Below are 27078 nucleotides of genomic sequence, written 5' to 3'. Positions count from 1 at the left end.
CCACCCAGATAAACCTGGTAAATCTCCCTATCTCTAGACCCTTAACTTAATCACATTTGCAAAGGCCCTCTTTCCAAATGAAGGGTCATTTACAGGTTCCAGGGATTCGGATCTGATATCCTCAGGGGCCATTATTCAGCCTATAGTTGTGCCCTAGTAAATGAAACTCCCATGGTAACCAATGAGTTGAGGTTTTGTGTTTTTTATTTGTTTACTATCATTATAAGTTCATGGATTTAACACATCTAATGTACTTCCATCTACTGAATTGACTGTTCTTTTTGATGGCCCAATTGTACCATGTTTGGCCAGTGGAAGCCCCTTCAAACTAGCTTCTGGGTCCTTTTTGTACCCCCAGCTTTGAGATGTAACTAACATATAACACTGCATAAGTTTAAGGCACACAACTGTTGATTTGATACACCTATATACTTAAAATTATTTCCATGAAAGCTTTGGCTAACACCTCCATCACCTCACATAATTATCATTTCTTTTTTGTGGTGAGAACATTTAAGATCTACTCTTAGCAACATTCAAGTATATATAACACAGTATAGCATAACTATAATCACCATGCTGTACAATAGATTCCCTAGAACTTATTCATCTTATAATTAGAACTCTTTGACCAACATCTATTTCCTTTATCCCACAGCCTCTAGTAACCAACCATTTTCCTTTGTTTCTATGAGTTTGGCTTTTTATATTCCACATATAATTAAGTGTCTCTGCCTGATTTCTTTCACTTAGCATAATGCCCTCAAGGTCCATCCATGTTGTCACAAATGGCAGGATCTCCTTCTCATGGCTGAATAATATTCCATTGTATACATATACACATAGTCTCAGTTATTGTAAATAGAACTGCAATGAACATGGGAGTGCAGCTATGTCTTTGACATCCCAATTTCATCTCCTTTGTATATATACCAGAAGTGGGATTGCTGAATCATATGGTATTTCTATTTCTAATGTTTTAAGGAACCTCCATACTGTTTTTTCCCTAGTTCCTATACCAATTTACTATCCCAAGAACAGTGCACAAGGGTTCCCTTTTCTCCACAACCTTGCCAATACTTGTCTTTTGGATGACAGTCATTCTAACAGGTGTGAGGTGGTATCTCATGGTTTTGGTTTGCACTTCCTTGATGATTGGTGATGGAAGTGATGCACTTCCTTGATGATTAGCACCTTTTCATGTACCTGGCCATTTGAACGTTCTTTGAAAAACTGTCTATTCAGGTCCTCTGCCCATTTTCTAACCAGATTTTTTTGCTATTGAGTTGCATGAGTTCTTTATATATTGTGGATATTAACCCCTTGTTCAGCAGATGACTGCAAACATTTTCTCCCATTCTATAGGTTGCCTTTTCATTTTGGTGAATGTTTCTTTTGCTGTGCAGAAGTTTTTCAGTTCAATGTAGTCCCACTTATTAATTTCTGCTTTTGTTGCTTGTGCTTTTGGTGCTGTATTTAAAAAACTGTTGCTACGGCGCCTGGGTATCTCAGGCTCTTGATTTAGGCTCAGGTCATGATCTCAGGGTCAAGAGATTGAGCCCCACGTTGGGCTCCATGAAAGTGGGGAGTCTGCTTGAGATTCTCTCTCTCTACCCCTCCCCTTCAGTGCATGTGCACTCTTCTCAAATAAATCTTTAAAATAAAAAACTGCTGCTGAAACTAATGTCAAGGAACATTTTCCCTATGCTTTTTTTCTAGTTTTATGATTTCACTTTTTATATTTAAGTCTTTAATCCACTTCAAGTTAATTTTTGTGAATGGTGTAAAATAAGGGTCTAACTTTACTCTTCTGCATGTGGCTATCCAGTTTTCCCATCAACAGTTATTGAAGACACTATCCTTTCCCCACTGAGCATTCTTGGCTTCCTTACCAAATATTAGTTGACCATATGTATATGGGAAGATTTATTTCTGTGCTCTCAATTCAGTTCTATTGGTCTATGTATCTATTTTTATGCCAGTACCATACTGTTTTACTATAGCTTTGTAGTATAGTTTGAAATCAGGAAGTACAATGCGTCAGGCTTTTTTCTTCTTTCTCAACATTGCTTTAGCTATTCCGTCTTTTGTGATTCCATACAAATTTTAGGACTGTCTTCTCTATTTCTGTGAAAAATGTCATTGGAATTTTGATAGGGATTGCACTGAATCTACAGATGGCTTTGGGTACTACAGGCATTTTAACAATATTAATTCTTTTGATACATGAGCTTCTGTGTCTTTTTGAAACGACCCTCATGGTAGCTGATAGCTTCCTAGCTTTCTATTATGGCAAAATGTTCTAGATTCATCTTGTACATTTTCTTCTCAGAACTGAAATTTAAAAAGCTGGGTTGTTTTGTTTTTTTCTTTTTAATATTTACACTTTATTAATAAATCTTATTGGAAACTATAATAATTTAAATTAGGAATAAAATTAAAATGCAAAGAATATTATTTCCCTAAGTAGTCCAAATTGTTTGATATGTTTTATTAATTAACAGACAGCTTGAAACAATCTATGAGAGTAATCAACTTAAGATATTTCATTCTTAATTAGACAAAATAAAGCTAAAATTATTTACTGCTAAAAAGATATAAATTATTTTTTCCACTAAGCAATTATGCAATTTCCCCATCAATCTCCATTTAAATAACTCTCTAATCCAGGACACAGATTAATTCAAATAATTGGCCCATCTTTATGCCCATTTTAATGCAAAACACAAAGCTGAAGCAATAAATTAATAGTTCATTCTTCTAATTTAATTTAGTTAACCCACTATAATTAAGGATTTTATGATATTCTAATAAATGATCCTTCTTCAAAAGCAATGATCAGATAATACTCAGAGAAGTAAAAATTTTAATTCAGATCCAAACATTTATCTTAATAATTTACCCAAAGGCATTCTAATAGACTCTTGATTTGCAAATTGGTTTACTGACTAGAAAACATTCTCAGCTACCTTTCTGTATTTCCTAAGTACTGAAGCTTACCAATTCATTTATTAAATAGCTGAACTATCTATAGATGTACTCTAAAAAATGTTCCACACTAAACATCTGCAAACTTTCTCACACTTAATGTTTAGCCAACTAACAAGTACTTACTGAATACCCACTTCTATCCAACGGATCTGAAAAATAAGTAGAGCCCTACTTACTCGTCAAGGCTGTTTATAGAATATTGATTTTCCACCCTACCTAAAGACATTCAGCTTTGAACCTCTCCTTGTTGTCATCCACATATACTGAGGTCATTCCTCTTCATTCTTTAAATATTACCGTTTCTTACTAACACTTCCCTATTACAACTCCTGTATTTTTTGGATATTTCAAAACCCACATTAATGCCCCCCTTCTGATATGGACTCTTAATTCCTTAAATTCCTCTCCACCAGTGATCTTATTTCCTACCTTATCTCACTGAAAGACCAACTTTCTTAAAACACTGGTTTTTGAGGTGTGGTCTGTGGCCCCCCGGGGGTGGGAAGGGTGTCCCTGATATCCTTTCAAAAGGTTGGCAAAGTCAAAACTATTTTCATGGTAATACTGAAACATTTAGCCCTTTTCACGATGTTGCTATTTGCACTGATGGTGCAAGTAATAGTGGTTTAAACTAGAGTTGCCTTGGCATAAATCCAGGTAATGGTGCAGAACTGTACCAATAGTAGCTGTATTCTTCACTATGCACTTGCATTTTAAAAGAAGTTCGACTTCTAACTCCGAGAAGGTGGGAGCAGATTTATTTTTTCCTATTCCTTCTGCTAAGTAAAACTAAGAATCTTGAATGTTACATCTAAAACAAACAGGGCTCTGAAAGGTAGAGAGAAGACAGACCAGCTAGGGACCTTAAGAGCAGAGGAATGACAACTCACTGTACTGAGGGTGTATTGCCTGAGTTGTCTTTTTGCCTCACACAGCACATATGTGGAGCTGAAGAAACCAGCAACACAGAAAGGCTAATGAGCATGAACCAAAAAAGCACCAAGAAACCCTGCTCTCCCTAGTCAAAGGACCAGGAAAGGGGCAGCATAGCGAGACTTCCAGGACACTGCATTTACCCAAATTCTCTTCATACATCATTGATTTCTTTTCTGTCCTCATTTGTTCTTCCTCATCTCCTCATTCCATAACCAAGAGATTGCCACAAGACTCGGGCACTTGGACTCCCCTCTCTCCTAACTCACTCACTCTCCTGGTGACCTAATGGTCTCACAGCTTTAAGAACTACTACCTCTATACCCACAACTCCAAAATCCTATCTCCACAATGGGCCTCTCTTGACCTAAGACTCCAGTCTCCAAGTGCCAACTGAACATCTGTACTTGGATTTAACGTGTCCCAAACCAAACTCCTGATCATTCCTTCCCTACCTAACAAGACCCCTCCTGCTGTAGTCTTCTCCACTAAGATAATGACAACTCCATCCTTTCAAGTACACAAAAACTTCTGAGTCACCCTTAACTTTGTTCTTTCTCTCCTCCTCTATAGTCAATCTATCAGAAATTCTGTCAAAATATATTGAGACCACTTCTTACCACATCTACTGCTACCACCCTGGCCTAAGCCAACATGATGTTTTGCCTAGATTATTAGAAATGCCTCATAACTAGTTGCATTAGTTTCCTACAGCTGCCATAAAAAGTACCACAAACAGGGTGACTTAAACTACAGAAATTTATCTCACAGTTCCAGAAGCCAGAAGTCCAAGATCAAGGTGCTGGCAGGGCCATGCTTCCTCTAAAGGTGCTAGAGAAACGTCTGTTCCAGGTATCTCTCCTGGTTTCTAGTAGTCCCTTGGCTTGTGGCAACATAACTCCAATCTTTACGTGGCATCCTCCCTGTGTGCATGTCTATCTCCAAATTTCCTCTTTATATAAGGACACCAGTCATATTAAATTAAGGGTCCAAACTACTCTAGTATAACTTCAACTTAATTAATTAGAACTGCAATGACCCCATTTCCAAATTAGGACATTCTGAGGTACTTCAACATATGAATTCTTGGAGGAAACAATTCAACCCATAACACTAGTCTTCGTGCTTCTATCCTCATACCCTTCATTTGATTCTCAACATTACTACTCTGCCCCCTACTTAAACTATTCCAGCCACAATGGCCTCCTTGGTATACTCTGAATACACAAAGCATGTTCCAGTCTTCTTTGTAGTCTTATGTAAATCTCTTTACCTGGAATACTCTTTTTTCACATATCTTCAAAGCTTGCTCCTCACTTCCTTCCTTGCTCCTCAGACCTCAGCTCAGTCATCATCTCAGTGAGATGTTCTCTGTCTTCTATTTAGAAAAGTAACTACTCTCCCCCCACCCAAGTGATTCTCCCTGACTCTATTAACATATATCTGACATCCTACATATTAACTCGCTTTTTATCTATCTTCCTCAACTACACTATAAACTGCAAAAGGGCAGAGACTCTATTTTGTTCTATGTTCTATCTCCACTATCTAAAATAGTCCCTGGCATATAGGAAGTGCCCAAGAGTTATTTGCTGAATAAATAAATGAATGAAACTAAAATGTGGAAGGAACTGTTTTATAAATTTCAGGAGATGCAAGAATGCATAAGATTTGGTCCCTTATAACTAAGTTTATAACTTAGGTGTTATAAGGCATTATATTAAAATTTAATTCTAAATCCAGAGATAATAATTTTTTTAAAAAGGGCTAAAGTATTATAAAAAATCCACTAAAATAAAACACACTACACATTTTCAGTTGTCTCCTAAACATTTTCACATTGATGTAACAACTACAATTCAGACTTAGCCACCCCAAAATCAAATGATTCATCTTTCCCCACAAACCTACTCCACACACAATTGAAAAATTTGACCTTTGAGTTCTCTTCCATTTATTCCTCTCTGCATCTTCCCCAAGTCTAGTCCTGGCCCAAATTTCCTCTAATTTAAACAGTGATAAGAACCTGAAAACCATCTTTTAGACTTCAGTCTGTCACCACCACCCCCCTATCTATTTAACATGCCTTACAAAATGATCTTCCTAAAACAGATTTGTTGCTCTAAAATCTTCACTACTGCCTCACTATATGCACTTTAGTAGAGTTTTCAAGATACTCCATGATCTGCCTCACCTACCTTCCTAGCTTTTTCCTCCCCTCATACACTGTTACCCACCAAAACTGTACTATTGATTCCCTGGCCTCCACTGCATCTGCATGATTTTCCTTACGTAATTCCTACCATCTGAAATTCCCCTTCTTCAGTTTCTTCCTATAATCCTTTAATCATCCTTTTAAGTCTATCTCAAATGTTACCACCTCATGAAGCTGTATCACATATCCCTAAGTCTGTACTTTGCATCTCATGGTTATCACTTATCACACTCTGCACATAGTCACATGTAGTATGTGTCATAACTCTTCCATTAAACTGAAGTTCCCTTTGGATAAGAAATACATCTAAAACATTTTTGTATCCCAAAAGCACCTTTGCACGGTGCAATACAAATAATGAGATAGAAAAAATTTACAGAAATTGACCAATAAGCAGTTTTCAAATAGATGGTATAATGAAATTAAATTACTCACAATATACACAGTCTGATCCTTGAGACTTTCAGCTTTGGTTACTTGTTTAAACAAGCGAACAAAGTCATTAAGTGTTTCACAGGTTATTTGAGTAGAACATCCACCCTCTGAAGAACTAAGATGATTCAATTTGTTTAAAATTTGTTCCAAAAGCAGCCTCGAGGTAAAGCATTCAACACAATTCACAAAGACATGTGGGAGCTGAAAACAGAAATTTAAAAAACGTGTAAACAGAAAAGAAAACCCACATATATAGTAACGGCTCTGTTGGAAAATCAGCAGGTGTCCTTCTACTCTACATCTCCCCCATCCCCCAAGCTGCTCTGTACCCCAGAAGGCTGACCACTACAGCCTGCATTACCCAGACTCTCTTATTTTCTGGCTCTGGTTGGATTCAGTCAACAAGAAGAACCAGGAGCCTGAAGGAGAGCAGTAAGAAGAAACAAAATGAATATTCCCTTAACTTACCCCTTATCCCTCAGTGGCCCATAGTTCCACCATGGCAACATTCTTCTACCAAAAGCCACAGCTCCAGCTGGGCAGCCCCCCATTTAAGACTACAGCTCTTACAGTGATCTGGTAACAGCTACTTCCTATGGTCCGTTCAGGTCTAAGGGGAGTAAAAGCTCTCAGTGCTTTATCATCCCTTATTAGTTCCCTTAACATTTCTTCGACCTTTGTGCAACAGTACCTTCATTAAACTCACTTTAATTATTTGAGTTTGCCATTTGTTTCCTACAGAGAATCAGAGCAAACTTGTACTTTAAAGAATTCATATAAAGAAACCCAAGTACATGTTAAAATTCTTGGTAGGAATTTCATGCTAATAATTTTAAGATAATATTCTAATGATAAACAAACCTAGATCGAAAAGAATTTTAAGGTTTGAAACCATAATAATCCTCCTATGAGGATTAAGCTAGCTCTTCATTTAAAGATCAAAATGGACCCAGCAGGCAACGCTGCAGCCTCGGGTCAAAATGGCGAGCAGGCCTGCTGTTGCAGCATCAAGCCAGTGGCTGGAGGGTATTCGAAAATGGTACTACAATGCTGCAGGGTTCAATAAACTGGGGTTAATGAGAGATGATACAACATATGAGAATGATGATGTGAAAGAGGCCATAAGAAGGCTTCCTGAGAACCTTTATAACGACAGGATGTTTCGCATTAAGAGAGCACTGGACCACGAGGCATCAGATCTTGCCTAAAGAGCAGTGGACAAAATATGAGGAGGATAAATTCTACCTTGAACCATATCTGAAAGAAGTTATTCGGGAAAGAAGAGAGAGAGAAGAATGGGCAAAGAAATAATGATGGAGTTGAAATCTGTGGTTGCAGCTGCCCTCAAATATTTTTAAGAAGTTGAATAAACCTGAAATGTACAATTTAGAACTATCTGAGCTGTAAATGTATTACGCTAAATAAATGTCTATTGTGATTAAAAAATAATAATAATAAAGATCAAAATGGAGGTTAATTCCAGAAGTAACAACGAAACAAAGACTTGCTTACAAATATAGTCTGTTCTCCAAAAGAAATCACAAAAGCAGTACTGCTCATTCTGGGAAGATAACTTTTGGCATCTAGCACAAATAATGGAACCTATAACTATTTTTAGTGACATTCCACAAATCTCACCCAAGAAGGAAGCTTTTCTTTCTCTTTCAGAGTAACAATGTAACTAAGCCTACCTTATATCTCTTAGTCACAGTTTCACTAACATTTGCTGGCCTTTTTTTATCACAGTCCACAATATCTCAAACAAAAACTGGTCAGAAATGTTTCATATAGAAGATATTCCTTCAGAGAAAGGTAAACTATACTAAATAATCTCCCAGATTCCATTTCCAGGAGTCTATGAGTAAAAAAAAAAAAAAATCAATTAACAGTTATTCTTACCTCTAAAGTTTTCAACAAAGTTTGTGTTACATAGGTCTTTCCACTGGCAGTATGTCCATAAATAAAAATTGATGGAAAGCTGAAATGATGCCTCTAAGAGAGAAAAGGCAAGTATTAGTCTGCACATACAAAACAGAAAATAATTATCAACTCATGAGAAAGTTTTACATGGCAAAGGAAAATACTTTAAACCTGAAGCCTGCTCTGGCCCTCACTACTCTTGAAAACCACCATCTACATCCACGCTTGATTTACACCTATTACCTCAATGAAACGTGCGAACTGACACTGGAAAAAAATAACACTGCGAACACACTTGTGTAAAATCTTTTTCAGCTGGGATAAGATACTAAGCAACTTCCAGTGGCTACTTTGGGTTAACACCATCTCAAAAGCGTGGCGTGTGTAAAAGAACCCGTCCTGGGCCAACGTCCTGTGGTGCCGGCCGCTCCCGCCTGTGCCGTTCTCCTTTAAAAGGGACTAACCAGAAGTCACTTAGGGTGGAGGAGTAGGATAGACCTACAACAACCCTGTTCTCAATGCAAAAAAAAATGGAGTATTGCCCCTCAATCCAAACACGAAGACAGAAAATCGAGAACACGTCGCAAGACCACGGAAATGTTTGCCTCCAGGATTTGGAAGAGAAAAGATAGTTTGACCACAATACCTCTCCAAACAGGGACTGCAAGATGGACACTTGGGACTCGCGACAAAGCACCATGTTTTCCAAGTGCGGCATGCCGGCGGGTACCAGCGGGCAACGCAGTCCCAGCCACCTCCACAACCCGAGCCGCAGCCCCACCCCCGCCCCTCGATCCGCGCTCCCGCCGGAAACCAGACTTGCGAGGGCGTGGGCGGACCCGGCGTGCCCGTGCGTCGGCGTAACGGCAGCGCGCACGCGGAGCGTCGCCCCGCCCTTTCCTCCAAGGTCCGAGGAGGCGGGCTCTGTTTTCCCCTTCGAGGAGGGGTTTGGCTAACGGTGCTGTTGGTGATTGGACATCGTGGGTGCCGCTTTTCGCCATGCGGGAGGCGACAGGGCCGGGGACAACGCGGGAATGCGCGAACAGGAAAACGGCTGGCAGGAGCTGAGGGGACCCTCCGGGTTTTTGATGACCCGCGAGCCCGTGGCTTTGATTTTTTTTCCTGCAGAAACTTTGAGTCCCAGGAGCTTTCGCCCTGGAGCGCCGTCGGGGAAAAGAAGGCAGGCGTGCAGCTGAGGCCCCTCTCCTTACAGGGACTGTAAGGCGGACTGAGCTAATCAGTAGTCTAAAGATGGGGTTTTTCCCCTACGAGGGTGTGGCAGTTAGGGGGTCTCTGGTGCAAAGAAAGAGTGTAATGGGGCTGAACAAACAACTTGGATTACTAGTGTTCGTGCAAGCCTGAAACCGGATCTGGAAATGCCTCTCCCTCCTAAAGGGAGGAAGATCTAAGGTGAAGGTGTTGGTGAGGGCGCCAGGAATAACAGTAATGCGATCCTTAGCATAAGACCTTCACGTGTATTTATTCGAGAAACCAGACACTGGAAGATTCTGTAAATAAAAAGATACAGAAGTAAAGAGAAAAGAGAACTTGGGGTCCTAAAACTTAAGAACAGAGAGACCTCGGTAAAGTTGAACTATTCATTTTGAACTTCCACTTCCTTATCATAAAATAAGGATAATAATAGCTGGGATATTGCTAGGAGTAAAAGATTATATACTTCGTGCCTGGTACGTGGAATTAATTGTGCACATCATGGTCCAAATCATGGTCTAAAGGATCTTCAGTTACTTATTCTCCAGTTTTTAACTAAATGATTTGTTTACCAAACAAGGAGAGATGTTTTAAGCCCTAAAATACTGGGTGATAAAATGAGCTTTCAGGTTATTGCTTTTCAATACCATTTTGAAAGTCTGATATACATTGTGATGTACAGGCATTTGGGGCTAGTAAAATATAAATTATGAAGTAATCAGGCAGAAAGAAAATCTCAAATAATGGCTGTGGAACTTAGCCATGGCATCAGATAAACTGGAAGTAAACCCAAATGTAGATGGAAAACTTCAATATTTTGGTATAGCAGTAATCTAATTTTTTGAAAGTTGTCATCATCCCCCTACTCTGATCCTTCTCATTTCTCATTCCACCAGATCCTCACCAAGTACAAGACCCTGTAGAACCTGCTCCCCTCCCCATCTCACCTCTTTACTCACCTCATCTGCTTCTCTTCTTTAAGCTTGCTCCCCTTCAGTCATACTGGCACCCTTGCTTTCTCTGGAACATGCCAGGCATGTTCCAGCTTCTTATGAGTCTAAGCTTACTGTTCCTCTGAGACAATTTGCTCAACCTTATTCATGTGGCTCACTTCTCAACTCACATCTCTGCTCAAGTCTTTGCCGTCCCTCACTCCCCTTTTTTTCTTTATTCAGTGTACTTATTAAATATATATTTTACTTATTTATTGTCTCTTACGCTAAAATGTAAGGTCTCTGAAGAACTTAACCTAAAAAAGTTCTAGTGCAAAGTAGGCACTCAAATAATTATTGAGGGGTGCCTGGGTGGCTCAGTCGGTTAAGCGTCCACTCTTGCTTTCAGTTCAGGTCATGATCTCAAGGTCATGAGATGAGCCCCACCTCAGGCTTCATGCTGGACATGGAGCCTGCTTAAGATTCTCTTTTGGGGCACCTGGGTGGCTCAGTCAGTTAAGTGTCTCACTTCTGCTCAGGTCATGACTGAGCCCTGTGTTGGGCTCCCCGATCAGCAGGAAGTCTGCTTGTCCCTCTCCCTCTGCCCCTCCCCATGCTCATGCTCTGTCTTTCAAATAAATAAAAATCTTAAAAAAAAAAAAAAGATTCTCTCCCTCTCCCTCTGCTCCTTCCTCCTCCCCCTCATATGCACTCTCTCCAAAAATAATAAAATAAATATATAATTATTGAATTAATGACTTTTTCCAAATGACTAGCATGAGTTTAATACAGAGTAGATGTTTAACCACATTTGCTTTATGAAATGGACAATTAAGGGAAAATTCTTGCTAAAGTAAAACACCAAAAAAAGCCCCAAATATCCTAGTTTTAGTTGCAAAAATGCTTTCTGTGCCTTGAAATATGGCATCCCACTTTTACTCAGTAGTCTGATGATCATAGTTTTAGCCACTTTGAAGACTACCCTGAGCTCAAAAGAAAGTATAAATGGTTGTCCAAAAAATAAACAAGCATATAAATAAATAAAATTGTGTTGAAATCCAGTTTTACTCTGAAATGAAGCTACCATTAGGTCCTTTGGCCATTTACTGTTAAGGAGGTTTGAACGTGAAGGACCAATATGGTCTTTAGAAATTGGGTAATAAAGGGATGCCTGCCTGGCTGGCTCAGTTGGAAGAACATGCAACTCTTGATCTCAGGGTTGTGAGTTTGAGCCCCAGGTTGGTTATACGGATTACTAAAAAGATAGAAATTGGGTAATATATCCTCAGTATCACATTACACTTTTGTGAAAATCCCTCCAGGTAGATGAGGACATTGTTTAGAGTATTATTTGAAAATAAACCAAATATTGACTTTTTTCCAAAATAAATATATTTTAATAACATGTAAATACTAATTAAATAATAATAACCTGTATGCATGAGTTTATATTAGGAGAAAACAATATGAAGTAGATTTGAAAGCAATGTCATACTTAGGCAGATTGCTACATTTTATGTACCTTCTCTAAACTTAACTATACATCTCTCTAGTTCAATCCAAGCACGATGTCCACCTTTTCTGCTCCTTCCATTTACCACTTCTGATAGGCAGAATAATGGCCTCCCACAGATAGCCATGACCTAATTCCAGGAACTGTGAATATGTTAGATTACATGGCAAAGGGGAATTAAGGTTGCAGGTGGAAGGAAGGTTATCAGCTGACCTTGACAGGGGGCAATTAGACTGTATTATCCACATGGGCCCAATCCAATTACAAGAGTCATTATTAGTGGAAGAGGTAAGCAGAAGAAGAGAACCAGAGAGGTGGCACTGTGAGAAAGACTTGGACCGATGTTGCTGGCTTGGAAATGGCGGGGAGGGGAGGGAACATAAGCCAAAGAACGCAGACAGCCTCTAGAAGCCGCAAAGGGGAAGAAAATGGATTCTCCCTGAGAGGTTCCAGAAAGAAAGGCAGCCCCATTGAAGCCTTGATGTTAGCCCAGTCAGACTCATTTCAGACCTCTCACCTCCAGAACTATAAAATAAATAAATAAAAAATTGTGTTGTTTTGAGCTGTTAAGTGTTACAGCAACAATAGGAAACCAATGCACCACCTGTTACATTAGAGTTCATCCTGATCTTTCTGCTGGATTAAAATATATAGACACGCCCTTCATTAGTACTTCTATTGGTTAGTCTTCATAATAGTCATGTTTGGAAGTAATTTAGGGATATTAAAGTGGTTAAAAAGGACATTTGTCTCTACTCACGGATTTCAAGAGTGAGGATCATAAAACAGACCCTGAAGTATTACAACTTTTTTATTGCACCAAAATTATGAAACAACCCTATTAAAATTACATCAAAACTCAAAATGCCAAAAATGGTGGAAATTCAGGGAAAAGTTGTCAAATCCACTCCTAGCGCAGATTTCAACAGAATCTCCCTAAGCTGTTAGATCAAGCAGACAAAAATAGTAAGGATATAGGAGGTTTGAAAAACATAATTAACAACCTTGATTTACCAGTCATACATAAAACCATTGCTTTTTTCAATATTCTTATTCCACCCCCAACTCTGGGCATTCCCTGTGGGCTTGCAATTCAGAGGTGGTCTCTCTCCCCATTCTAGCCTCTCCCCTAGAGACAGAATGCTGCTTTTTTTTCACCTGCTACTCTGCCAGTCTGATTGGGGCGGGGGGTATTCTCCGCTGTCCTGTCCTGCCGCAGTCTTAGGCTGGCCCTGACATAGTAATGGGTTTTTTCTCGGTAAACCTGTCCTTATCTCCATAGCGGCTAAACTCTGCAGTGTGTTTTTGGGGTCTTATTTGGGATTTCCTGCTCTGCTCCTAGGAGTAGAAGGTGTTTTCTATTTACCCTTCGCCCAGCTGTGATTTTAGCTTTCCACATGTACTCTGTGGGTAAGAGCATTCGTTGCCTTTCTTCTGAAGGCTTAAGACTTTTGTTTTATACAGAACAAGAGTTGGAGCAGGGTTTTGTTCATTTCCCAATTTCCAACATTTCTCATTTCCTCTACCTTGTACCTCAAGGGAAGCTTTCTCCTGCTCTGCCCTCGATCTTTCTTGTGAGCATCCAGTGGAGGTCTATGGAGATGAGCCTGTGTGTCTGTGGCTCTATCTTAGCTATGGTTGGCCTTCACCAAATCATAAAAAAATTTAGCTAAACATTTTTACCTGCTTCTATGGCACCTACCTTCTCCCCTTCCCCCTATTTTGCTACAGGTGAGTCAATGTTTACATCCATCTTTCCTTGAAGGAGCCCATCTTTCCTTAGATTTCATGCTACTTGGTTTCCCTGTGACCTTAGCTCTTCTTTAACCCTGGTGGGTTAAAGAAAAATTATTAGTTTATCCAGCTTTTCTTGTTAAAGTGGGAGTAATGCTCTTTCCAGATTTTTACAATCTAGATTATAGTGGAACTCAACTAGTTATTTTTTAAATCCAGGCTCACATATGTTCTCATTTCCCTTTTTACTTTTTCTGCCTTTGGTTTAAACCTTCCATCTGAAAGCATTTTCATCATTGACTCAAGCTGTATTTTCTAGGAAACCAAACCTAAGACATTGCCTATTTTAAGTCCAAGCTCCAGTGCTACGAAACTCCCCCAATTTACTCAACAAAACCTTTCCACTCTCAAGTCTCATAGGATTTATTACTTTACACTTGTATAGCACCTGAAATTCTTAACCTTGTATTACAGATTTTTGTGCTTATGGTTTTTTGGGTACCGATTCAATTAAAATGCTCAGATTCATTTATTTATTCCTTCATTCATTAATCTAGCATTTGAGTGGAGTGCCAGGGATGTAGTGTGACCAAGAGAAACATTGTACCCTATCCTTGTGAAACTTACAATCTAGTGTGGAAGACAATGGAGACATAAATAGAAGCTTATGTCCTACAAATGCCAACTCTCAGTAAAAAATAATAAATTAATATAATACTTATAGAATGAATAAATGAGTGACTTATAAATTGAATAAATGTGGGAATAATAATCTTCTTCACAATTTTTCCCTCTCTTCTTTATATTACATTTAGTCTAAAATATAATGTTTCTTATGGTCCCTATCACATTATTTGAGAATTTCACTCGATATAGCCCCAGGAAATATTTTTCATAAAACGTCTTCTTTGATAAGTGATCAAAATGTAGCTCTTCCCAAGTGTTGGGTTCTCATTACAGTACCACAGTTTTCAGTGCTTCTTACTCTCTGAGCGCTACTAATATATATTAGAAGTCTTTTTAAATATTCCATTGAATCAGACAAATATTTTGAAATTCAGCTCAACTCAAATTTATTTCAATGCGATAATTTTTAAAATTATACCACAAAAGAAAAAGAAAGTAATAAAAATATGTAATGAAACTATATTCAAAGTAATTTATGTAGTGAAATATAAAAAAAATCCAATATCAGAGTGAGATTAAATCAATATTAAGTAGAAAAAGCAAGTCAGTTAACTTTTCCACTGCACTAGCCAGATCCATTATTTTTACATTACTTCTTTGTAAATTTTCAATATTGCATTTCTTTTTTTTTTTTTTTAAGATTTTATTTATTTATTTGAGAGAGAGACTGAGAGAGAGAGAGCATGAGAGGGGGGAGGGTCGGGAGGGTCAGAGGGAGAAGCAGACTCCCTGCCGAGCAGGGAGCCCGATGCGGGACTCGATCCCGGGACTCCAGGATCATGACCTGAGCCGAAGGCAGTCGCTTAACCAACTGAGCCACCCAGGTGCCCCAATATTGCATTTCTAAGGACAGTTTATTGGACAGCTAATTTAGCACTACTTAAATGACATTAGATTCACTTCAGTGAATATTCATGAATACATTCTTATTCAAAAGATAAATAATGGGGCGCCTGGGTGACTCAAGAGGTTAAGGGTCTGCTTAGGTCATGATCCCAGGGTCCTAGGATCAAGCCCCACATCAGGCTCCCTGCTCAGCAGAGAACCTGCTTCTCCCTTTGCTGCTCCCCCTGCTTGTGTTCTCTCATGCACGTGTTCTCTCTCTCTCTGTCGAATAAGAATGTATAAAATCTACTTAAACAAAGATAAATAATAAAGTATAGGCTCTAGCGTTAAACAGATGAGTTAGAATCTTGGCTCCTACATTAATATGCCTTAGGCATATTAATTTCCTAAGCCTTGATTCCTCGTCTATAAAGTGGGGGGAAATACAAAATCCTACCTCACGAGGTTGACAACTCTATCTCCAGGAAGCGATGATTCTCACTCACACTGAACTTCCTCAGCAGCCTGACTGTCCTTTCCCAGAATGCAAGCACTACAATAGAACGCAGGGATTTTGCTGGTTTTGTTCAATGCTCTAACTCCAGATCCTGGGATAGTGACTAACATGTATAAGGTGCTCAGTTACTCTGTGTCCAGTAAATGTATATGATGTGTTTATCAGAGGGCCCAGCACATGACAAATGCCCAATAAATATCGTTATGATTATAATTATTTAATTAGCCTGACCAAAACCAAACTTCTCAGTCTTGCCCTGCTGCTACTGCAGTCATCCCACCTCAGCAAATTGGCACTACATTTTTCCAGTGGCTAAGGCCAAAAAATTGGAAGTCATATTTATTTCCCTTTTTTCTTAATACCTCACAAATCTACCATAAATCCTGGCTCTGCCTTCAAATTACTGTTGTGAGATACTTCTCCATGGGTCTCTTACATCTCTGCGTATCCTGTGAGCGAGACACTGACTGCCCTTTTCTCAAGACTATCTCTTCTAAGAAGCTCGTCTAGCAAACAGCTTTGGAAAACAGAGATAGAATCTTTGGAGCAAAAAAGGACAGGCAAACTTTCGGCCCAATATGGTAAAGATAATATCTCCTTCAGGAGCAAAAAGCGGGCATGTTTACTTCCCGTTAGAAAAGATTCAGGTTCCCCAAACTCAGGGTTCCCTCTTGTGTAACAAAACCCACTGTGTGTGCAATTGTTACCCAGTTTTTGTTGTGTTGCTTTTTAGGAATTGGAGCTGGGGCAATTCACACAAAAAGGCTAATACTAGGACGTAGAATTAAAAGTGTGTGTCATAGAAGTCTTTCTAGAGAAAATGATATCTGTTGTGAATACTGAAATATCAGTAGAAGTTAGCCAGGTCAATAAGAAGAATGTGTAAAGGTTCAATGTGCAAAAGAGCATGAAAACAGAAAAGTTTCAGATGTGTCAGCAGAGCCAGAGTGTTGGCTACAAGGTAGAGGGAAGGAAATGGAAGAAGAAGACTAGGGGAGAAAGTCAAAAACTTTGGAGAGGTGAGAGTATCCTGGCGACTAAAGGGCATGTATGCCATAACATGGAGCTTAGACATGATCTTGAAGATTATGGGGAGCCACTGAAGGATTTTATGCATGGATATTTGCACCTTGGAAAGATCACAGTGGCAGCAGTATTGAGAACATTGAAACAGGCAGGAATGAAAACACAGAGATCTTCTAAATCTCTGATTTAGTAAACTGGTTTAGAATTTTTAAGGAAATCAAACAGGAAATGGCAGAAGCAGGATCAAATTAAGGACTCACATTTCCTTTTTAAGATTTTATTTATTTATTTGAGAGAGAAAGAGCACGAGAGGGGGAAGGGCAGAGGGCGAGGGAGAAGCAGGCTCCCCGCTGAGCAGGGAGCCAGACTCGGGGCTCAATCCCAGGGCCCTGAGATCACGACCTAAGCCAAAGGCAGATGCTTAACTGACTGAGCCACCCAGGTGCCCCTAAGTACTCAAATCTTGCAAACATTATGACATTTTCAAGTCTCCCCCATGCATATTTCAAATAAAAACTATATTAAACCATAAAAATATTTGTAAGGAAATTCAATTATGTTCTGAATTATGTTGAATATAATCTTTTTTTGATATAGCAAACATTAAATTCCTTACAATTTTTGTCTTGGTTTTTTGTTTGTTTATTATAATTCCTGAGGTTTTAGAGAAATCATTTAACAAGTATCAGGGGAGACTTCCTGCTGCTTGTCAAGGTGTCAATTAATTACATGGTTTGAAAGACTCAGAACATTAAATGACAAAAATCAAAGGGTTTTTTTTAAGCAATTTTCATTTCTCTTTAATATTTTTATTACATAATCAGATATTAGCTATACACTGGTTTTCTCAGTTCTCTATTGGTGAGGTTTTTTTCTTGGAGCTGTCCAGTAATTTTAATAATGAATGCCTCTCCTATCATAGGGATAGCTGATAAAATGATGTCTGTTTATAGTTAAACATTGTGGGCATGATCTTATTACTGTTTCCCAGGGTAGTGGGGGTGGGATGCAAATTGAGTGCCTCTCTTTTTTGTATCTGAGATGATTGACAGTTAAGATGTCGTAAGGTACAACTTTTCCTTTCTTATTTGGGACACTCAGAGGTGGACTTCCTCTACTGTCCATTAAAAATAATACAAAGTAACAAATATGTAAAAATTCTCATGACCGAATAAGATAAGAAGATTCTGAAGAACATCTAATGTTTTAGTGTCTTCCTCTTGTATAACATATCAATTATTTCTTGGGAACAGGACAAGGAAGATATTGGTCTTCCAGTGCCCATGTATCAAGTTCATCTTTTTCTCAGATGAGTATAGAATTCTTACATGACAAATAGCCAAGAGTCTTGGCCCACAAGGTGGGAGTTTGAGGGTTTCCTGGGACCCCCATACTCTGCCAGTGCCCTAATCATGCAATGAAGCCATCTATTAGATAATCTGACAGCAGGAAAAGGAATGAAGATAAATAAACAAGTTTGAGAGTTATTCAGATAGTAGAATTAGATAGTAGAATTAACAGACTTGTTTGGTTAAAGAAAGAGAGAAGATAAGAATGGCTGCTAGGATCCCGAATGGAGGTGGTGGCCATCATTAAGATGAGGAATACTGGGCAGAGCAGTTTTGGGAGGACAAGGAAGGTGAGTTCTGTTTGGGGCAGAGTTTGAGGATCCTGGAAGACAACCAAATAGTGATGCCCAGTTGGCTGAATGGTTCTGGAATTTAGGAAAACCATTGGAGCTAAACACTCAGATTTGAGATGCCCTAACATTTAAATGGTTGTTAAATTTGTGTAAAAATTTACGTCACTTGGGGCCCCTGGGTGGCACAGGCAGTTAGGCGTCTGACTCTCGGTTTCAGCTAGGGTCAAAATCTCAAGGACATGAGATCGAGCCCGTCTTTGGCTTCACGCTCAATTCAGAGTCTGATTAAGACTCTCTCTCTCCGTTTCCCTCTGCTCCTCCCCCACGAGTGTGGGTGCTCGCTCTCTCTCTCTCAAATAAATAAATCTTTAAAAAAAAGAGAGAGAAGTCATTCAAGGAGAGTGGACAGAATGAGAAGATAAAAGAAGGAGAATATGGAAATCTGAAAAATATCAACACTCAGAAGTGGCAAAAGAATAGATTAACGGATTGAGAAGACAGCCAGAGAGAGTGCAGGAAAATTAGGAGTGAGGAAAGAGGTGTCATGAAACTAAGAAAGTTTCAAGAAAGGGAATGATCAGCAGTGTCAAGTGATGCAGAGGACAAATGGAATGTATATTGGGATCACATAAAAAAAAGGCTGTCCTGTAGGTGGTCTTTTTCCTTACACAATATTGCAAACATTTTTTCATTTCAATAACTATAGATCTGCATTATAATTTTAAATAGCTACAACGTAGCTGCTACATAGATTTCTACTGTACGGGTGCATCATAATTTATTTAACCAATCATCCTCTGAACCTCAAAATTATCTCTAATTTTTGCTCTTATAAAAATTTCTGTGAATATCTTTCTATATAGACCGAGACATGTGTTCAAATATTTCCTTAGGTTAAAATCCTAGAATTGGAATCATCAGGTCAAAATGTCTATAGGTATTGAAGATTTTTGATATATACTTACCAAATTGCCTTCTAGTAATGTGCTTCATTTCGCTAAACCTGGGGCTTCTGAATTAAGCCAGGGAGACTGGAAGAGAGAAGGAGTGGTCACAAGCCAGTAATGCTACCTGATTGTGGGCAAGAGGAAATGGACATGCTTTCTAGAGAAAAGCATCTATTAGCAGGGTCTCCACAGATTGAGATCTACCAATCCTAGCACCTGCTATTGCAGGATAAACTGCTGGATTGACCAAAGAGGAGGAGGCAGGCATGCCCTCCACATTCTTGAACAGTATGGGCAGAAGCAGAAGAGCATTCTCTGAGCCTGAGGCTGTACCATCTGGAGAGAGCATGCCGAATTAGGAAAATCCCTCAATTGAGCAGAATTGTCAAGTAGAGTGATGTGCTTCTGGCTCTGGGCCAAAATCTTTGGGTTTTGCAGGCAGCTGTAGCTGTAGGGTAGAGAAAGAGAAGCCAGAGGACTGATAGAAAAACCCTGGACCGATCCACAAAACTGACCGGGGCTGCATATACGGGAAAGAGAAGAGCTAGAGCAGTTTTTAGAAAAAGAGAACCTCTTGGAAGGTCAATGAGGAGGGAAGAAAGCCATGAGAAAGAGAATGGGTGAGGAGGTCCTCGGGATGGGGAAATTGGATTCCCTTTAGAGAGTTAGACCTTTGTCCTTGCTCTCCAAACCCGCAGCATCACAGTCCCTGAAGGTGAAGATGACCCACCAGGCCTCTCCCCATCCATCCAGGTCCGGTGCCGCTCTGCAAACCTGGCCATTGCAGAGCCAGACAATCACTACTCTGCTTGGGTCTGTTGAGACTAGAGAAGGACAGGTTGGAGTTTGGTCGTCCATGCCCTCCCACCCCAACCGCTGGGTTGCTGATACTCACAGAAGGGGGAACCCCTCTTACCAGTGATTAGTTTTGGGTCTTTTGGCTAAACCATGAGAGCTCATCACGTCTCCCTGCTGATACCTTTTAGAATGGAGGAGTCTAACCGAAATGCAGTCCGCAATGGGCGGGAGGGGGTCGGATATTAAGGGGGCAGTCTTGACCCTCGGCCACTCTACCCTGGCGGGAGTCCTTGTCACCGGGGAAAGGACCTCAGCACACCGCTGGAAGGATGATGGAGATCGGGATGGCTTCCGCAGCTCTGCAGCTACTCTTCTCTGCCTCTAGATGTCGCCCCTAGAGTCAGAATAACAAATCGTGGCTCCCCGAGAGCACGTCACTCCAGGAAAAGAACCGTGAAGCTACCTTACCCCTCAGGCACGAGGACAAACCCTAATTGGTAGAACCTACACACGTCCGACCGCAAAACTGAAGGGCTGCCGAGGTGGAAGGAGGGGCAAATAATTGCTTTCTCTTTCCCTATGTCAGATATGTGAGGAGACTGGAGATTAGGGGCTGGAATTATGGTACAAGAATCGAATTACCTGAAAAAGATTCCATCTCTCTATTGCCTGGGCAAGGAACTAGTTTGGGCTGGTAGCTCCCTCATACCCCACAACAAGAGGGACTGTATCGTCTTACTGGCCCCAAGATCTCCAAGGTGCCTGGCAGTGAGGTTCTCAGAAAGCTCCCTGTAAACAGCTGACACCGTAATGAGCATTTCCCGGAAACCAAGTAATCAGCAGTTGCCCCATTGAGAAATTTATTCTCCTGCTTGCCCACTAAAAAGGGAGCAGGGAGGAGGTGGGTGTCCCTTTGCTGCAACTTGGTTGTGTGGCCCACCGTAGCATAGATTTCTGTGGGATGGAGCAAGTTCCTTGCTTGATGCCTTTGGCTTGTGAGTGTCCCCCAATAAAGCATATTCCCTACCATGTCATGTGATATTTCAGAATTCACCTTTATCCACCTCACCACACTGCAGAAAAGCAAAAACAAACAGAAGATCATAAACACCGCCCAAGAGAAAAGTCAGATACCTACCATGAAACCACAAATAGACTGATTGTCGGTTCCTACTCAACAACAAAGACCAGGGAGGGAAGACCATATACAAAGAGCTGAGAGAAAATATCTTTCTCAAATTGTGTGCCCAGAAAACCTCCTATCGAGATTGGGAGCCAAATAAATGAATAAATCTGTTTTGGTAAATAGAGAGTTTGTCACCAACAGATCTATACTTAAGTTACACGTGAAAGATGAACTTCAAAAAGAAGGAAAATTATATCAAAAGGAAGGTCAGAAGATGCAAGAAGCAATATTAAGGAAAGAGAGCAGTAAACAGAGGTGAACCTAAAACATTGCAAAAAAATGATGATGATGATAATAGTAATAATGTCTAACTTGAGGGGTGTGAAAAAGGACAGAACTAAAACATGGGGCAAGAATGGCATGCAAAATGGCAGGGAGTTGATAGGAGTCTGAGTGTTCCAAAGACCTTTATCAGAGGTCTTCAAGATATTATCTTTAGACTTTGACGTACTTTTTTTTTACATATGTAAATTGTATAAATCATGTCTTAACTAAACTACTTTCAAAAGGGAAAAATAAAATGTACGTCTGAAAACTTTGGGAGTGTATAAAGTGAAATCTCTCCTTAATTCTGTCATTTATACTCCCCAGATGGAATTTTTTGTTTACTCGTGTATATGTACACACGTATACAAGTATCAATGTTTTTAAACAAAAAGATTACTCTTCAACTTGCTTTTTCACTTAGAAATATTGGGGAAGGTATGTGCTATGGTGAGCGCTGTGAATTATGTAAGACTGTTGAATCACAGACCTGTACCTCTGAAACAAATAATACATTATATGTTAAAAAAAAAAAGAAGATAGCAGGAGGAGAAGAATGAAGGGGGGGAAATCGGAGGGGGAGACGAACCGTGAGAGACAATGGACTCTGAAAAACAAACTGAGGGTTCTGGGGGAGGTGGGGGGATGGGTTAGCCTGGTGATGGGTATTAAAGAGGGCACGTACTGCATGGAGCACTGGGTGTTTTATGCAAACAATGAATCATGGAACACTACATCAAAAACTAATGATGTAATGTATGGTGAATAACATAACATAATAATAATAAAAAAAGAAGTAAACATGGATATTTTTACAATTCAGTATACAGACACACACACGCACACACATACACATATACCCCATTCTGTTTAATTGCTGCATAATATTTTATTGTCTGAAGGTATCATAATTTTGAAAATTCCATTGATTTATAGTAGTTTGGTGGTTTTGTTGTTACCACTATTATTTCAGTGTCACGATAGATCTTCTTATACATATCTCCGACAATTTGTGATTATTTCTATAGGGTAGATTCCTAGAAACAAACCAAAGCTTCATGTAACTTTAAATTTGACAAAGTCAAATTACTCTCCAATCCACAGCCCAACAATGTATGAGAATGTCTGTTTCCCTACACCTTCCTCAACACCAGAAATCATAACTCTTTTGGATTTTTCCAGTTTGATGCACAAAAATGAATTTTGAAATTTAGTGTTTTACATTGTATTACCTTGATTGTTAATAAAGGTATCTTCTAATTTTATTGGCAGTTTACTTTTGTGGTTTGGCTATACATTTTCTTGACTTGTTTTTATTGGCTTTTAGTCTTGTTCAAGTTGATTTTTGAATTTTTATGGGAGGATATAGTCAATAGACAATAAGTTGTACATATTTAAAGTGATTTAAATGTAAAATTTGAGAAATTTTGGCATAGTATGTACTTCAAAACAATCACCACAATTAAATGATGAATATTTCAGTCACCCTAAAAAGTTTCTTTGTATTTCTTTTTTTTTAAGATTTCGATTATCTATTTGACAGAGAGAGCACAAGCAGGGGAAGCTATGGGCAGAGGGAGAGGGAGAAGCAGATTCCCTGCAGAGCAGGGAACCTAATGTGGGGCTTGATCCCAGGACCCCAAGATCACAACTGGAGCCAAAGGCAGACGCCCAACTGACTGCGTCACACAGGCATCCCTTGTATTTCTTTATAATTCCATCCTTCTGCACTTCCACCCCACTCCAGCCCCAGGCAAACATTGATCTGCTTTCTGTCACTATAGATTAGTTTGCAATCTCTAGAATTTAATATAAATGGGATCATGCAGTATGTAGTCTCTTGTTTTGTCTGGCTTTTTTTTTCATTCAGCATAATTATTTTGAGATTCATCCACATTGGTGCTCATAAGAGCTCTTTCTGTATCTTAAATCTGAACTCTTTGTTCTATATAATGAAAAGATGTTCTTAGAGTTCTGTCTATATTTTATTGTGGATTATTGTGTTTTATAATCTAATTCTATGTTTGGATTCACAATTAAAAGGCCTCCCCCATTCCAAAATTATAAAAACATTCAAGAATTTCCTAGTACTTGTTTTTTGGGATTACATTATATTTATAGATTAACTTGGGAGAGAATCGATACCTTTAAAATATTGACTCCTATTATCCAGGAACATATGTTTCTCCATTTCTCCATATCTTCCGTTGTGTCTTTCAGTAAGGTTTTATAATTTTTATTTTTTTTTAAGTTTTATTTATTTAAGTAATCTCCATACCCAACGTGGGGCTTGAACTCACAACCCCGAGATCAATAGTCGCATGCTCTTCCGACTGAGCCAGCCAGGTGCCCCTATAGTTTTTAAATATAAACTTGTCCTTTCCTTTTGACCTTACTCACAAGAATTACTATTAAGGGTTAGTTATTGTGAATAATATTTTTCCTTATATTTCTCTTACCAGTTTTCTAATCAGATTAAAATGTACATTCTGATTGTTGCTCTGGGTCTTATAGGTTTGTGTAATTTTGTGTCAATTCAATACAGTCCTCACTTTGCACAGTTCCAATATGCACAAATTTCAGTTACCATGATTTAGTTATATAACACCAGTCCCCCCAACAACACGATTCAGATCTCAGTTACCCCGGTATATTGGCTGTGAGTAATTGCATATAGAACCCAGTTTGCAAATCAGGACAGAAATAACAGATGAGCATCATGATCAGTGACCAATCACATCACTTCTTTCAAATTCTGTCCCTGATTGGTCACTGTGCATTCGTGATTAAGTTCAAACGCAGAAGGCAAAGCTTATAGTTTTGCTGCCTCCTTATCTCCCGATGATAAAACTCATATGACATTTTACAAAAATGAATACTCAAAAGAGGGAATTGGTCACCAAAGGTAAAAATGCAGCAAAGAAATGAAAAGTGATAGCATTGGAAGAGAAATTTGAATCACGCATGAAAGGAATTATAGAAGTTATAGCTGACTGTGGGTAAGTTACCAGCGCTGCTATTCAAGAAATTCTAGACATACAGCCAGAGGAACTTTGTGAAAGTGAACTTATTGACATAAATAAGGATAGTGGTTGTAATGAAAAGAATGAAAAGAAAGTGACCCCAACAAAAATCTTCACCTTGAAGGAACGCTCAGAAATATTTCACAACATTGAAAACACGAAGGATGAAAGTCAAAAACGCTTGCACCGGTAATAAACAATATAAAAATGTAATTTAGTAATTATTTGCCAAACAACAATCGCAATAAAATAAGCTTTTAGCAGTAAATCTAAAAAAAACCAAAAAACAAAAAACAAAAAAAACAAGACTTTTAAGAAACCATGAGCTTGGGGGGCGGAGCAAGATGGCGGAGGAGTAGGAGACCTGGATTTCGTCTCCTCTCAGGAATTCAGCTGGATAGGGATCAAACCATTCTGAACACCTACAAACTCAACAGGAGATCGAAGAAAAGAAGAGCAACAACTCTCTCATCAGAAAAGCGACCACTTTCTGGAAGGTAGGACGTGCGGAGAAGTGAATCCGAGGCGATATTCGGGAGGATAGACGGCGGGGAGGGGCCTCCGTCGGCCGCTTCTGGCAAGTGATAGAGCCGCGGAGCACAAAATCGGAACTTTTAAAAGTCTGCTCCGCTGAGGGACGTCACTCTGGTGGCTAAGCGGGGGGTGGAACCCTCCGGGACAGTGTGGTCTCGGACCCTCGGGGTCACAGAAAGACCGGGGGTGCCTGAGTGTGGCCGAGCTCCCAGGTAACGGAGCAGGGAAGCCGGCTGCAGAGGCGGAGCCCAGGCGCGGGCTCTCAGCTCGGGGTTGCCATAAACCGTGATCCGCGGCACAGTCGGGCCCCTGCTCCTCCAGCAGGGACCCAACAAGCGGCAGATCCGGGGAGACTCACCTTCCTTCCCCGGGAGGAGCCGCGAGGGGGTGCACCACAGGGATCTGCGGGGTTTGGAGACTCCACCCAGGGTCGGGTGCCAGAGATAGAAACGCGCGGTCACAGGCCGGGTGAGCACGGAGTGCGGCTGGAGACCGGGGAGACGGGAGTGACTGACGGCTTTTCTCTGGGGGCTCACTGAGGAGCGGGGCCCTGAGTTCTCGGCTCCTCTAGGGCAGAGATTGGGAGGCCGCCATTTTCACCCTCTGCCTCCAAAGCTGTACAGAAAGCTCGCAGGGAACAAAAGCTCTGGAGAGCAAACCCGAGCAGATTACTTAGCCCGGACCGGGCAAGGGCGGGGCAATTCCGCCTCCGGCAAAGACATTTGGGAACCACGGCAACAGGCCCCTCCCCAGAAGATCAGCGAGAACAGCCAGCCAAGACCAAGTTTACCGATCAAGGAGAGCGGCAGAACTCCAGCGCTAGGGGAATAATGCACATAGAATTCATGGCTTTTTTTACCATGATTCTTTAGTCTTTCAAAGTTAATTTTCTTTTTTAACTGTCTTTTTTTTTTAATTTTTCTTTTTCCCTTTTTCAACCAACATCTTATCAATCCCTTTTTTAAAAAACATTTTTATTTTTCATATTTAGAGTCATATTCTATCCCTTCATAGTAGTTACCCGTATTTTTGGCATATATATATAAGTTGTTCTCTCTTTAAAATTTTGAGATAGTTTCTTCTAACAGATTAAAATATACCCTAAATCTCTCGTATATGGTTTTTTCTACTCCCCTGCCTGATCTCATTCTCTCCCTTTTTTTTTCTTTTTTCTTTTTTTAAATCCTCTTCTTTCTTTTTTCAAACAACTTCTTATCAATTCCTTTTATAAAATTTTTTATAATTTCCATCTTTACAGTCATATTCCATCCCTTCATCATATCAACCCTTATTTTTGTACATATATAAGTTTTTCTTTCTTTAAAATTTTGGGAGGCACTTTCTTCTAAAAGACCAAAATACACCCCAAATCTAGTGTGTGGTACTGACCTATATACCAGCCTGGTCATATTTGATCACATACTCGTTTTTTTTGTTGTTGTTGTTTTGTTTTGTTTGTTTTTGTTTGTTTATCTTTTTCTTTTTCTTTTTCTTTTTTCTGTCTTTCCGTTTCTTTTTCCACTGCTTCAGGTCTTTTCTGATTTGTTTAGAGTATATTTTCTGGGGACATTGTTACTCTGCTAGCATTTTGGCTTCTCATTAATCTATTCTCCTCTGCACAAAATGACAAGACGGAAAAAATCACCTCAACAAAAAGAACAAGAGGTAGTACCGACTGCCAGGGACCTACTCAATACGGACATTAGTACTATGTCAGATCTAGAGTTCAGAATCATCACTTTAA

The 27078-nt window shown here is 39.6% G+C and overlaps 1 protein-coding gene, 1 non-coding gene and 1 pseudogene across 2 annotated transcripts in view; 1 reads left to right on the top strand and 2 right to left on the bottom strand.

Moving 5' to 3' along the window:
• Positions 1-9289, bottom strand: part of ORC5 (origin recognition complex subunit 5) — an 87308-nt gene extending 78019 nt beyond the window's left edge. The window contains exons 1-3 of the mRNA XM_021682889.2: positions 9141-9289; positions 8474-8566; positions 6575-6775 (exon numbers count right to left, since the gene is read on the bottom strand). Of these exons, the coding sequence (XP_021538564.1) occupies positions 6575-6775; positions 8474-8566; positions 9141-9212 (366 nt within the window). The 5' untranslated portion in view covers positions 9213-9289. The remainder of the gene's footprint in view (positions 1-6574; positions 6776-8473; positions 8567-9140) is intronic.
• Positions 7555-7959, top strand: LOC110574244 (annotated as a pseudogene).
• A 14763-nt stretch (positions 9290-24052) lies between the features above and the next one.
• Positions 24053-24125, bottom strand: TRNAN-AUU. The gene has a single exon. It is a non-coding gene; the product is annotated as a tRNA-Asn (tRNA).
• Between the last annotated feature and the right edge of the window lie 2953 nt (positions 24126-27078).

Source organism: Neomonachus schauinslandi, chromosome 12, assembly GCF_002201575.2.
Source record: "Neomonachus schauinslandi chromosome 12, ASM220157v2, whole genome shotgun sequence".
NCBI lineage: Eukaryota > Metazoa > Chordata > Mammalia > Carnivora > Phocidae > Neomonachus > Neomonachus schauinslandi.
The sequence above is the reverse complement of the archived record's forward strand: the minus strand, read 5'-3'. Positions and strand labels throughout refer to the sequence as shown.